This window comes from Poeciliopsis prolifica, unplaced genomic scaffold, assembly GCF_027474105.1.
Source record: "Poeciliopsis prolifica strain line A6 unplaced genomic scaffold, Auburn_PproV2 SCAFFOLD017, whole genome shotgun sequence".
Classification (NCBI taxonomy): Eukaryota; Metazoa; Chordata; class Actinopteri; order Cyprinodontiformes; family Poeciliidae; genus Poeciliopsis; species Poeciliopsis prolifica.
This window is the reverse complement of record NW_026562392.1, coordinates 2211624-2226324: the sequence shown is the minus strand read 5'-3', so window position 1 is coordinate 2226324 and position 14701 is coordinate 2211624. Positions and strand designations below refer to the sequence as shown.

The 14701-nt window shown below is 38.5% G+C and overlaps 1 protein-coding gene across 2 annotated transcripts in view; it reads left to right on the top strand.

The window, feature by feature from the left end:
* Positions 1-14701, top strand: part of LOC129367556 (intermembrane lipid transfer protein VPS13B-like) — a 291895-nt gene that overhangs the window by 131887 nt on the left and 145307 nt on the right. The window contains exons 26-31 of one of the 2 annotated variants that reach the window (XM_055042090.1): positions 4619-4790; positions 7654-7768; positions 10975-11116; positions 12938-13210; positions 13482-13638; positions 14541-14652. In XM_055042090.1, coding sequence (XP_054898065.1) covers positions 4619-4790; positions 7654-7768; positions 10975-11116; positions 12938-13210; positions 13482-13638; positions 14541-14652 — 971 coding nt within the window. Of the gene's footprint in view, positions 1-4618; positions 4791-7653; positions 7769-10155; positions 10223-10974; positions 11117-12937; positions 13211-13481; positions 13639-14540; positions 14653-14701 lie in introns of both variants that reach the window. The other variant, XM_055042091.1, reaches the window with a different exon arrangement.

Sequence of the window (14701 nt, the reverse complement as noted above, 5' to 3'; positions counted from 1 at the left end):
TTGTCTTAGAACAGTTTTTAAATTAAAGAAGTTTAATCTTCCTGTCGCAATCTGAGGGGGATGGAGGTTGTCAATACAGCCATTCTATTACAACAGGACTTAATTTATCCTTGAAGCAAAACGGATTCATCATTTAGTCTTTCTTTTAATGTCTCCCAGCCCATTGCTCCCCCCAATCCCCTTGTTGAGCTATTATACCATTATCAGTCAGTATATTTTCATATTCTGCCTTTGATGATGTTACAATATTCTACCAAGAGAGCAGAAGACTACACCCCAACCAGATCCAGTTTTTTTCCTAACAAAAGGTGTTATGAGTCACGCAGTAACAAATGATATTTAAGCCTTTGTTGTGTATATAATTCTTCTGCTGATTTATGAGTGTAAGTGTAAGCAATGTTTTATTGTTGTGAGCTGTTGAGTCAGTACCAACACATGTGATCTGTCTTAAAAAATGTGTTTTGTTTAGGAGTAATTTTCAAAGCTGGAAAAAACCTCATCAGTGTTTGTGTTTCTTACATTCGTGTGTTTCAGTGAGAGCAGACTCTCGATAAGCTGAGGTCTGTTTGATTCTTTTAAGCTGGGGCTTCGTTGCCTCCTAATTAGGAGAAATAGGCTGTTTTTATTACGCTTGCATAAAATATTAAACTTTGAGAATGAAGTGAAAAGGTGTGAACAGTTTTTGCCAGCTTTCAGATCTCTTCAGTTTTTGCTTTTTTTGTCATTCAGACTACAAGCGGACTACAAAAAGCTGTTCTCACTGGAGTCCTAAAGCCTTAGGAATTGTTTTTTAGACCGGTAGATTTCAGTGACTCTGTTTTTCATTTGTCCTTGAATTTTTTTAGAATTGGACATTATGTGTTGCTTTTTCAGATTAAGCGGGATTAAACCTGTTAAGACGTTTAACACTCACAAAATGTGGAAAAAGTTCAAAGCGCACCAGATCTGCTGGGTGGGACTTGGAACCCATTGATAACTGCTCTCAGTTCTAGTTTGCTCTCTAGTTTCTTTAGATTGGGGCATGATGTGGTGCTGTTTTAGATTTGTCAGGGATAAACATTTTGAGAAGTCTCGCATTCACAAAATGTGGAAAAAGTTCCAAATGTGAGTACTTATGCAAGGTACTGTACTCAACTTGAAGTGCTGTTTTTTTTTTTTGCTTAAAAAAAAATATGACCGGCTGCCTGTGTTTCTGTTTTATTCTGTGCTATCAACATCCATGTATTCTTGCATCATTTGTGCTCCCACAGAAGTGGCAGCTCTTCACAATCGCCTTGGAAGACCTGCAGAATAGCGGAGCCAGTAACAACGGCAGAGTGGCCCCTGACAGTCCACTTGTTACTGTTTACATAAGTACAAACACTGGTAGAAGTGTTTAGACCTCTGGGAGTCTTGGTGATTGAGCAAGGCTGGAGAAGCTGTTTTGATAAGTCTCAGCAGTGGTGGCAGCAGTTCTTCCCTAACAGTCTCACACTCATCACTGATTTTTGTACTTTGGGCAAAAAAAAAGTGTTGTACCCTTTTCAATAACAACATAAAAGCTTTATTGGTCTTACATGAATCAAACCCTTCATCTTGACCAGCTTTTTGCTTGTTTCCACTTGGTAGTTTAATGACTCATGCTTGGTGATTAACTGTAGTTATCAGAAGATGGATGGAAGGCCTCCTTGCCATCACCCTAATCTTTAGCTCCTTCCACAGACTCAAGTCTCTAAATCTGGCAGTGCTTTTCCAAAATGTTGATATTACTTCCACTCAGAATAAACATGTAAAATAAAAAGGTTACTTTAAACATAAATCCGCCATGAATGTAAGTAGTTTTGGGCCAAACTTGAGATACTGTTCATTAGAACCAGGCATTTTGTCTTTGGGCTCATCAGAACTGGTAATCTTTTATTAAGTAGATATGTCAGGAATGATATTAATACCTATATATTTTTATGTTTGTCCCCACCTAATTTTAGGATCTGGAAAACATTTTTTTTTTTTTTTACCTTGTAGTGGCAACCAAAATTTGTTCTACTGTACATTGACATTATAATTTGTTGTGTAACATGCTTTATTTTATCACATTTTATGTACTATGCCACCATATATGTTTTTCTTAATTTTCCTATTTTTAAAGTTTTATCCAGTCTCTTTTCTGCTTTTATTCTTCTGGCCAAACATTCCTTTTCCTTCTTCCATGTTCTCCTATCCTCCCTCTGGTCCTTTCCTTTCTCTTCTCATTCATTCCTTTCATAATCAGCGAATCCCTCCATCTCTCCTTGACACCTCCCGGCCTGCTGTTGTCTTCCAATGTTTGAGTCTCTCTGATGAGGAAAGACAAACTCTGCAGAGAAAATAAACCCGGATCCTGAGCCCGTTTATAGCATAGAGGCCCAGGAATTAAACTGTATACTTTACAGCTTGGCCTGTGGAGGTGTGGGAAAATAACTCCTCCTGAGAATGTGTGTGATTGTTTGGGGCCACAGTTGGGCAGCCTTCGAACATCCCACATCTATCAGGTCCTTACTACCATCAGTCTGGAGCGTTTTTACTTTGATCTTATTTTCTTCACCTAAAAATCTCTAGCGCTGACATGCATTTTTGTTGTTCGTCACCGAATAAACTCTAAGCCTTATCTTTTTCAATAGGTTTTTAAGCTGAACATGCAGCTTATTTTGAATACACCTTTTTAATGGTTCTTTTGTCTTTATTTTTTGTTACTAAAACATAAAAAAAAAACAAGATGTCTGTCAAAAACCCATTATTTCCTTTTCCCCTGACCTGTTTGAATAGAAATTTGTTTTAAATTGCCAGCAGCTGTTCTGGATGGGAAACTGTAGCAGTTGGGTGTCCGATGCTCGGCTGTAACCACGCAGCGGTACACTGTGGTCAAAAACTTCCCACAGCGCCAATGCTGGCTCCTGTTTCCACACATGACAGTACGGAGCCTAATCCTTACGACTGGCCAAACTGTAAACCAAACACTCCTAACCACACTCACTCGCACGCACGCACGCACACACTTCTACATGCAACACACACAAACACTTTTTTGTTTTGACTGCATTTCAGCAATAATTAGTCTCTAAATGGTTGCTGACACAGGAAAATCTCACTGAGACTGCATTACTACTGCGATCATGTTACTCATTACCTGTCACTGCAATTGCAGAGACATGAACACACCTACACACGCACACACACACACGCACACACACACACACACAGAGTTATAGTGACTGATTGAAACTTCGAAGACATCCTTTAGTCGTTTGGTTTTGCGATGTTTCTGTTAGGTTTGAACTTTACAGGATATATTTTTGTCAAAAGCTCTCCTACATGTAATTAACTCAACTAATATGGGCCTCCAGCTAAATGTAGTCCTCTGTTTATCGGTCCATTTCTTTCACTGTAAGGCTAGCACACAGAGCACATGCTTCTCATCAGCGTCTTGTGGTCCCCAGTCTATTTTTGAGTCCGCATAATCCCTAATTTCTTTATATTGTTGTCATCCGCTGTTTTTGTGTTCTACTTTCAGCCACCCTCAAGTGTGTGATTAAATTAAATTTGCAAATTAGTGCGGGGGGCCTCCTCCCTCTCCCATCCTGAGGAACAGGGACATAGTTTCCTCATCTGGATCCTCTTTAGGGACACTGTAATCAGCCTCAGCAGCTGTGGGGTTTCTAATTGAGATGGTTGATAACCTCTGCACCAGCCACAGCCAGGCTCAATAACCATGACACGATCTGTCATTACCACACTGTGACGAGGGAAGCAGTGGAAAAAGTGAAACTCTGCAGAGCCGAAGCTGCACACGGTCGCACCGTTTGTTTACAGGCTTTCCACTTCAGAGATATGGATTTGAAAAACAGATTCAGCAGAAAGAGATAAAATGTCCCCAGTGTCATCTGTGTCTTGCCAAACCCTCAGTATTGTGTTGAGCGCTTACAGACGACTCTTCCACCGCATCCTCTTGGCTTTTCCACTTCACCTCTCCCACACACACACACACACACACACACACACACACACACACACACACACACACACACACACACACACACACACACACACACACACACACACACACACACACACACACACACACACACACACACACCTCCGCCTCCGGTCTTCTATTCCATTCTCTCCCAGGACGCAAGACGTGTGTGTCCTGCCGTTCTTCAGTGAATGAAGGGCCATGTGGGTGATGGTGGCTCAGCTTGGGGTTAACACCAATGACAGCCTTGCACCATGCTTCCCTCCATCCCCCACATTGCTCTCTGCTGTGTACAGTTCTGTTTACCAGACGTTGATGTCATCTTCACACAGAAAGGCTCGATTGTTGGCGGTTGCTTTGTTATGGCTACATGCACAACGACAACACTTGCAAACATATGCATCCACCAGGCATATGGTTGGGCTCATGCCCTCAAGTAGACTTTCAGCTGTAACACAAAGAGAGTAACGTCTTTTTTTTTTTCTTTTTGACTCATTGCACAGGTCTGTCAATAAGTAGTAGCTGAAGCTTTGCTCCACCTGTTTTACCTTTTCACTGAATCGTTGAGGTTTTCCATCAGTTTGTGGTTGTTTGCTGCCTTGCCTATCACTTCCTGTTTTGGCTCCACAGGGTGACTCGGTGCCTGCTGGAGATGATGGTCCATTCGCAGACACTGTGACTCTGGAGCAAAAAACCAGCAGCATTGAGGGAACAAGTGGGAAGGTCACCCTTTGGATGCAGTGGATGTTACCTAAAGTCACAATTCAACTCTTTGCTGCTGATCCGACTGCAAGAAAGACAGGTAACTTGACCTAATTCTTGTGAGTCCCATTTTCTGTACATTTACCATTTTATCAAGTTGTATCTATAATAAAGACTGTTTGTTTTATTTCTTTATTTATTTTACCATTTCATACAAACTTTTAAGTTGACATTATAATCTATAAAAAACAAGTTGAAAGCATGTGTTTTTTTCATGTTCTAGAATAAATTAATATAAGCAGAATTGCAACCAACTACTGGAGTCTTTCAGTAAATTATGGAAGTTTGCTACTCAATATGTTACATACCCAGTGTTACTTTACCTGGTAACGTAAGCTGACAACTTTACTTGATTTCAAACTCACTTTAATGGAAATGCATTTTTAAAAGTAACATGAAAAAAGTTTCTCTCGACATTTCACGTTCAACTTAAAAACTTTCCTGATGAAAATATGTTTCCTAAAAGAATAAAGACAAGCTTTCTAGACTTAATCTAAATCAACACAACATGTTTATAAAAGGTAAAGCACTTGGTTTTATGATCTGTCCTCATGCAGCAAACAGGGCTTGTCTTATATGTAATGAAACTCACTGTGACACAAGAAGATGGCAAATATTATTTTTTACAAAGAAAAATGGCAAGCATAGTAACTCACAAATGACTTGGACAACAATTCTCCTTTCTGAAAAAAAGTGTTCTTATAAGAGTAAAACATTAATACATTTAGCTTTTGTTTTGTTATTTGTATACCAAATTCATTCAAATTTGGGAAGGTCAGCCTTTGGATGCAGTGGCATGTTGCCACTGCATCCAAAGGCTGTGGTAACATGCCACTGCCTTGGCATGTAACCAAGGATATTTTAGAAATGTTTGTAAAATAAACATTAGAAATATGTTATTTTGGTGGATGTACTAGTTTTACAATTTTTACTTGGATCACTGAAATAAGTCCACTTTTTATTTTGTTGTGCCTGGATAATTCCTTTGTTTGCTTTTATCTTGTTAAATATGTTTTAGCTATGCATGTTGTTTACGAGACATTGCTTATAAACACTTAGCAGTTTGTAGACTGAAAAATAATTTAATGACTTATTTAACTTCAAATGATTCTTTGGACTTTTTAGGAAAATATTTTGCACTCGGAATGGAAACGCTGCTGAAAAGACGCTGGGATCGTTGGGATGAGGGAAAAGACAAATAAATAGGTGGATGATGAATCCCAAGCAAACCAGCTCTTGTCTCCTGAAGATTTACTGGGGGATGAAAGACCAGATCTACCTTTAATTGCTGCCTGTAATGTTTAGCATCTGCCACGCAGATCACCAAACTTGGTTTTCCTTGGCAACAACTTGGAAGTTTTCATTTGGATCTTAACTTGTACACGTGTACCATTTATAGGGGGTATTAGCATTAAGAAATTCTATAGACCAGAAAATAAAATCATAAATCCTTTTAGTTCTTTTCTGAAAAGAACTACTCTACCTGCCAAGATAGGGAAGCTAAAAAATACAAGATGATATTATTCAGTGGTTTAATGCTTCAGAAATGTAAGAAATAAATGTTGTAGATTTCCACATATATTTATATTCTTCAATGTTGTGTAATTGTGGGATAGAAAGATGCTAAATGTAGCTTCTTGATCACACATTGGTGTTACCACCACATACTTTGTTTGATTAAAATAAAAAAGTAAATAAATAAATAAGTAAATAAAACGGTTAACGGCATATTAGTCGTGGTGAATATAATTTAATTATTTTAAGTCTAAATTAATTAAATTTGGTGGTATAAAACATTTTCAGATTTATTTAAGGTCATTTAAAGTGCATGTTAAGCACACAAGTGTTCAATAGTTGTCTTTTTTATATATATATATTTTTGAAAGTTTATATTGTGGGACACAAAAAAAAGAATCATAAATATTAGATGAACATTAACATTGAATTAACATGGATAACATTACCATAAGCATCTTTTTTTTGGATGATTTTAAGTATCTTTTTTATTGGGCAAAAAGCTAATGAACCATCAAATGTTCTATGTCTGTGTATAGCATGATACATTAAATATTACCCTATAATATGCAAAGGCTTAGAGACAGACTGCTGAAGCAGTCAGAGAGAAATGGTGACACCCTAAAACTGCATGGGTTTTAAGAAAGCACAGTTGTTTTTTCAGTAATCTTGCTTTGTCAAGCCCATATGATTTCCTGAGAGAAACAACTTCAATCCTTTCAGTATCCACACTAACTTTTAAGAGCTTTGTTTTTCATTAATAATAAGCTGGTGGGGGATATTTTCTCACCACAAAGCATCAGTACCACATCTTTAGTTTCACATGCATGAAGCCCATTTTCCCCAGCTGGTCTGTGGGACTTTCTCAGTGGAAACAATTAGACTTGACTGTTAAGCATAGAGACTATGTTCATCACAAAGCAAAGCACTCCTATGATGGTTAGTCATGTTGCCTCTGCAGTGGGTGGACACTTGTGCTCAGAGCTGAATGAAGGCATCAACATAACTCCTTAACTTTTAAAATACCAACATAGAATTAAAATATGTGCCAGACTGCATTCAACTCCAATCTGTGGGACGACTATTTAAATAGAAATTACAACAATCTGTTCTAAAACCAGTGACAACTGCTGAATCAATAAACTCAGACCAAAGTTAATTCCTGATGTAGTTTATATCTTTTGCAGGTAATTGCACAAACGGATACAAAAAAAAAATCTCCAGAAGCCTAAACTTAGATGTGTGTGCTGTTAGTCTGTCACTGAAGAAACATTAGAATGTATAGTGATAAGATATATGATGAACAACTCTTTCTTTGCGGGGGATTTTTATATCCTATACTTATATTGATGAGATTAAAACTCTGATTTTCTTTTTCCCCCCACTAGAAATCTGTGTCCTCAGTGAATTAGAAGACCTGAGTGCGTCTGTAGATATCCAGGACGTCTACACAAAGATCAAATGTAAAGTTGGCAGCTTCAACATTGATCACTACCGATGCAGGTATGAATCCATTAACATCTTGTAAACACATTTAGGCATATTATATACATGAAATGATATATTTTTCATACATTTGTCTAATTTATTTTAACCTACCTTTTGCCTCAAGTCAAGTGGTGATTGACATATTTCAAAGCTGCTATTTTGCCTACTGTATTATTTTTACATGTTTTTAACAGTGCTTTACATTCTTTCACATTTTGTTATGTTACTGCCCCATTCCAAAAATAATTTCTTTCCTCTGCTTTCTATACACACTCAACCTTTTTATTTAGTATTTTTAAAAATAGAAAACCAAGAAATTACATTTCCGTAAGTATTCACAGCCTTCACAACAACAAACCTTCACAAACACGGAACTGGACCACAGCCCTCATTAACCCACCTGTGTTCCCTACTCATCAATGTCAACATGTCTGCTGGGAAGTTGGCTAACAATGAGCACATTTTCTGTCCACCTCAACTCTGCTGCTCCTAAACACCAGATCTCAGAATCCCATAGTTCACCCCGTCCATCTCTGAAAAGATAATGAAGTAGCAATCACAGTATTCAAATGGCAGAGTACTGCAGGATGTTTGGCTGCATTTGTAGTCCTGCGTGTTTGCATGTCTGACTTTTTGTTTCCAAGTGTCTCTCGCTCTAGTCAAGCCAGACCGTAAATCTGAATTGGACCTTCGGAGGCCGTGACTCTATTGAACCCCGTCATAAACGACGGATGCCCTCACAACTAACATGATAATAGATATTGATTCAGATTTGCCAGGTTTTCCAATCACTTCAGTTGGATTCTTGGAGCATCGGCGAAAGTCAAAGAGTGATCGAGGCCATTCGCTTGGCTTTGAACCTCGCTGACTAGCTGGCATCCCGCAGACCTCCCTGTGTCGGTTGCAGCTTGATTTGCAAACCTGCAGGGCCGCATATGCTTCACACGGAGTTCTGAGCCTTAGCCAGAACAACGTCAGCGCTCAGACAGTTCTAGTGTGTGTCGACGCTGTGGGTCATTATTTGATCCCGCTCTGTTCTCCACAGGTGTGTGTTCAATTGCTTTTGAGCCGGTGCCAGGCCTAATCTTTTTACTAGACCTCTATTCCTCTTAAGTAGATAATTAGTCAATTTTCTTATTTCTAGGTTATTTCAGTGAACGTGCATTTAACAATGTGGTCTCAACACTCTTTTACCAACCACGGATCTGGCGAGCAGAAACAATTCATTATCCATGCCAGGTTACAGTCATGGATGTTCAGGCCACAGTGGAGAATCTCTGGGCTCCTGGCCCACTCCAATCTCTATCATTCACTTACACTGTAGTGCTCCCAGTGACTGGAGTCCGTATGAATCATTCTGAAAAGATAATTGCTCAGTATTTCATTACCCAGCCCAGGTTATTTGTGTACAATGGGTCAGATTAGATCAAGTTTGACAGATAAAATATCTTCTCTGGCCTTAGCTATGTCACTGCTGGAAAATGAATAGACCATTACATAGGGCAAGCAAATATGGGAGGCCTATCCATAATTGAATCAGTGATTGTATCAGAATAGGGTGAGGAGAGAAAGGGTGGGAAAATGATCTGTCACAAGGAATGCAGAATAGATGGACGCAGAAACCTTAGATGGTGTGGAGGACACTTGGACAGTTTTCAAAGGAGGACATGAAAGTGGAAAGGTAAAGAGGTGATTCAGTGCTAAATATTTTAGGGATGTTTCCTGTCTTGTGGAAAGTTCAAAAGATGATCCCGTTCGCCTTATTTTAACAGTGTCTTTCAACTCTTTGATGTTCATTAAACTATTCAGTAACTCAAAAGGGTCCCCAAAGAAAAGAGACACTTCACCCTTATTCACTCCAAGCAGCTCACACTATATGAAGCTGATGTTTTCCAGCTGTGCTACCAAAAGCTGTGCCTGAAGAATGAATGGCTGGCAGAGAAACTCCACATCAGAACTGTGTAAATTGGTCTCTCTGAGTGGAGAAGTTACAGAGATATGTTTAAATAGGGAAAAATTGCACATACACTCACACGGTGGCATAAACAAATAATACTGTTGTACATAAATGCAGTTCTACACACAGTTTGGCTAAGCTAACTAGATAGCTTGCTTTAATTGTATATTCAGTCAATGAGGTTTGAGTGCCCGCCTGTTTTGTATACTATGTATATAAGTCCAGTTCCCACACCCGAATCAAATGATTGGCTGATTACCAGGTGAATGAATTCAGCATTTTGATTCAGGAAAGCATATAAAAGTTTAAGTTCAGCTGCTCCTGAGTTCTGGACCTGGGCACCCCTGTTTTGATTTTATCATTTTCTTTAACATGACTTTTACCTTCCCCAGGATCAGCCATACAAAATCCCTCATTGTGAAATTGGTCTTGCATGTTTCTCTAGGCCAGGGCAAGGCTTTCAGTCTGGGCAATATGAAGGAATCATTCTACATTGCAAGGAGAGCGCCGTGGTGAGGCTCCTGTGTGTCCCCAGTGCAGCCATAGAAGCCTTAGTTCTTCAGACACCATCTGCTGCTGCACTGCTGCTCCTTTTTAAGATTCTTCATCTTTTCTGTTGCTGGACAGACAGGAGAAGAACAATAAAAAGAGCGAACATTGCAAGTTTAGGCAAGTAATTTATTGAACAATGTAAATTCATGCAAAAGGATGACTGAAAAGATGATTTGGGATGGTTTGCTGCAAAACCCTCTCCTGTCTCTCCAGTAACTGATCGACTGAATACTCAAGCCAATGTAATCTGGTCAATGGCAATTTTCTGTTAGACTCCTAGAACATGAACTTCCTCTCTTCTTCGATGAAACTTTATTCTTGTGATGGTCTTATATTAGCACTCAGAAAAAGAAATATCTGAAAAATGAGCCTTAAATAATTGCAACACAGAGGATTTTTTTAATAACATTTTGTGTTGATTATTCTATTTTCACTTGAAATGTGGCTCATATTGCTTGATGTATACTATAAGACCAGAACTCAATATTCCAAGCGAATCAACCTCAATAACTTTCTTTGGGTTTAATCAATTGACCTCTTTTGTGATTTTTACTGAATCTATACTGAAAGTATGTTTCTGGCTTCTTTTTTTTATTTTGTGTTTTCTTCCTTTTCTACTCGATCTGAATCCATGTCTGTCTTCTATGTTTTTCTTTTTCTGGATCCATTTTTTTTTTGTGTGTGTCATGTCCTCCGCTCTCCTCACCTCCAGTATGGAGGAGGGTGTTCGGACCTCGGGCAGCTGTGGAGGAGTGGTCCTCTCTTGCACTGACAAGCTGAACAGACGCACTGTGTTGGTTCGACCCGTCAGCAAGCAAAGCTCTTTCAGCCACTTCTCTGGCTTTTCCCCTCCTGTAAGAATCCAGCTTCCTTTTTCCTTTATTATTTTTTTCTATTTTGTGAACTCTGTTTAACATCCATCAACAGTGGGTCAAGAAGTTTCTCTTTGATCCTTTTATAAATTTTAGGCAATTATCACTTTAAAAGAAATGATCCTTTTAGTAACCATAAGAAATCATCACTCAACTAGAGATGCTCCTATTAATAATTTTCCATCCCTGATACTGATCTGACTCATTTAAGGCGTAGACCATCCAGCCCGAGAATGGTGCTTTATTAAAGTTATTAAACTCACTGCCATGTTCGCTCAAAAGTGCAGTAAAATGCTCTGCAAAAGATTTAATCAGTATTGCAAGGTATTTATCGCCATCAGTGCAGGAACAGCAGAATCTTCTATTCTTCTTTTTTCCAGACGTCTGCCCATATTTTGTCCTAATCAGAACTTTCCTCAATGTCCCCTGCTGCCATGTTCTGACTATGCGTCACTTAAAGCGTGTGTTGCTTTCTGATTTGATGATATACGTGACTAAACACACAGTTGCAGTCAATCTAGTTGACTCTCGACTTGCTCCCACTGTTTTCCACTAAAGTTTATCTTTGCAGGTTTACTCTCTCAAACCAGAGTTTTAAATTTAATCATCTCATTTCATAGCAGGGCAAGTTAATTTTGTGGTCAAAATGTAAAGAAAATGTCGTTCCGTTGCCTCGGGAACTTAGTTTTGAATGTGATTCTGTCTGTGGATGTTTCAGCACATTGAACAGAACAGATCACGTTCTGTTTAATGCGACCTGTTCTGTGTGAGCCAGAGGAAGTGTAGCCTCTCTGGCTCTTTGACTTTGTAAAAAAAAAAAGAAAAGAAAAAGAAGTTAATTCTTAGTTGAAAACTACTATTGAATCTTCAAAATCTTGTTGACAAACACTATTAAAAATGTACAAGCTGTGCACATGAAAACACATATAGCTACCATAATTGCTAATAGTGGCCACACAAAACCTAGTTGTACGTCTCGCTCTGGGTGTGACTCCCTTTTTCTCTCACAGTAGATCCACAATGGGTCCTGGGTTTGAGTTTATTCAGGGACTTTAGTACATGGGACTGGAATGGACATCTCCAACTTTAATTAAAATATTTATGCTTCAAATTTCATAAACCATCTTACTAAGAAGTGCAACAGAATTGTTCAAAAACAATAAGGTCCACTGTTACTGGATGTTTTTTGCTTACCTTGATGTCTTAAATCAATCCACCAGACTTTTAATCAAGACATATTTCCAGATTTTTCAAAACTTTCTAGGTATCTTATGTATTTGTACTTAATATTGGCATTAAAATATGCAAATAATAATATTAATAATATATATGTATACACAGAGAAATGAAAAAATGTTTCTAGAATCTGACATTTTTAATGTGGACTGATTTGCTGATTCTTGCTAAATAATTTTACTCAAGCTGAAATTTGTTCTCTAAGCCTTCCTTGTCAGTAGCTTCAGCTTGGCTTTCTTTTTAGACTGTCTCATGATGTAAGGCTGAGGTCTTTGGATGAGGTCAAGTCTGTTTTATAAAAAACAAACGCTAAGAAACTAAATGTAAAATTTATAGTAATACATTTTACGGAGCTTTTTAAAATTCTGTATCATTTCTCTGATAAAATCATTCTTGAGCTGACTAAGTATATTGAAGTCTCCATTTGAAGAAAAAAAGGGGGGGAGGGCAGGGGATTGAAACCTCATCCAAGAACTTGAGCCAGAATCATACAGAATAGTTATTGGACTTGCCTCGCTCTGTGTGATCGTGTCTGTTGTCAGACTGATCTGTCCTGTCTCGCATCAGATGGCAGCTAAAATCCTGGAAGGTTCTCATCAGCAGCATGGTTTCCTTTCGATTACCTACACCCAAGCTGTGACCAAAAACGTCCGGCACAAGCTGACCTCCCGCCCGGAGCGGCCATCACGCAGCAGCATGACCACTCCGAACCAGAGGACGGCCAGCGACCCGCTGGCAGACAGCGCGCCTCAGTACCTGAGGGAGATCCTGCTGACGGCACAACCCTTTGATGTGGTTTTATTTTGTCCCTTGCTGGCTACTGTAGCAGGGGTATTTCAGGTGAAAAAAATACATTTTGTGTATATTGGGGAGATATTTTCTCAATGGAAGCAATAACCAGATTATTTTTCAACTTGTATAAATAAATAGTTCTCACTGCTGAAAAAAATTACATAAGGGGGACAATGAATATAATGTTTCATAGTAGTCGGTATATTACACACTGTACTCATGATTTACTTCATTTGTTGTATTTTTATTTCATTCTCAAACACATAATAACTGTGACCTTCTGTGTGCTGTGTATTGCTGTGGCTTCATGTCTCTTCAGACTACAGTTCCCAGGCGCTACAGAGAGCGAGGGAAGTCTGCAGGTCAGCCAATGCGGAGCCACACATTGACGTCCAGGAGTTTGCCTCTCATCTACATCAACACCAGCGTGATCAGAGTCTTCTGCCATGGCACGCAAGACAGAAACGCAGCTTCAGGTCCCACTTTTATTTCTTGCTTCACACATGGAAACAACAATACAGTAATATAACACACATTCAATAAAATTGGCTTTCTTGAGTTTATTGAACATTTTATAGCCATGACAAGCAGTATTAGATCCGCTAAAGCTAACAGATCCTGTAGACTTTGTAGTTATTCTTACAACTGTAAGATTTCAAAAAAAATTATTTTTACAATTTTTGTGCTTTTACAAACCATACAAGCCTGACCTGACTTTTTTCTTTTTGTCACGCTGTGTTTTATGTCTCAAAATCAGTGTTGTTTTTATCATTTTTTGCAGTCAAAATCAGTGACGTTGTGGTGCAACATTACAAGTATTTGCAAAGAATTTTACAATGTTTGTGCTTACATAGGACTTTCTGTTACTTCCCATATTGATCACAACCTATAACTTGACATCAATTAGGCAGCAGTGTAGAAGTAACCAATACTTCCACCAGGAGGAAGGAGTTATCAATCACTGAAACCCAACAGCTTTGACCATTTTTGCAAAAAATATAAAATAAACTCACAATTTTGCTTAGCATGACAAAATGCAGGCATCTGTTGATTTTTGTGTGAATTTACACAAAAACACTGGAGGGTCTGTGAACTAGCTTATCCCTCTCATTGTTTGACCGTTTTTGATGTTACCAATGAAGAATGTTTGACAAATCTTTTGTATTAATAAATTAATATTTAGCAGATATGTGCTAAAGCGTCCAGCACAAGCTGGACGCAATTTGGCTCTTCTAAGATTTTGACTGTTTTCCTTTTTGACAAATGAAACACAACTATTTAGGTAGTTGTAGTTTAAAATGAATTAAATGAGGTGCACTCATTAACTTGTTGTCTATACAGTTTTTGTTTGATTTTTTGTGTGAATGTATCCTTGTAGAGTCCAGTGAGAAGAAGGAAGACACCCTCGTGTTAAAGCTGGGTTCCCTCTGCATGGCTCCACAGGCTGACAACCCGCTGACTCGCACTGTGCTGCGCAAAGATATCTATCAGTAAGACAAACTCTTTTTTTTTCACTCTGGTTCTTCTGATAAATTTATG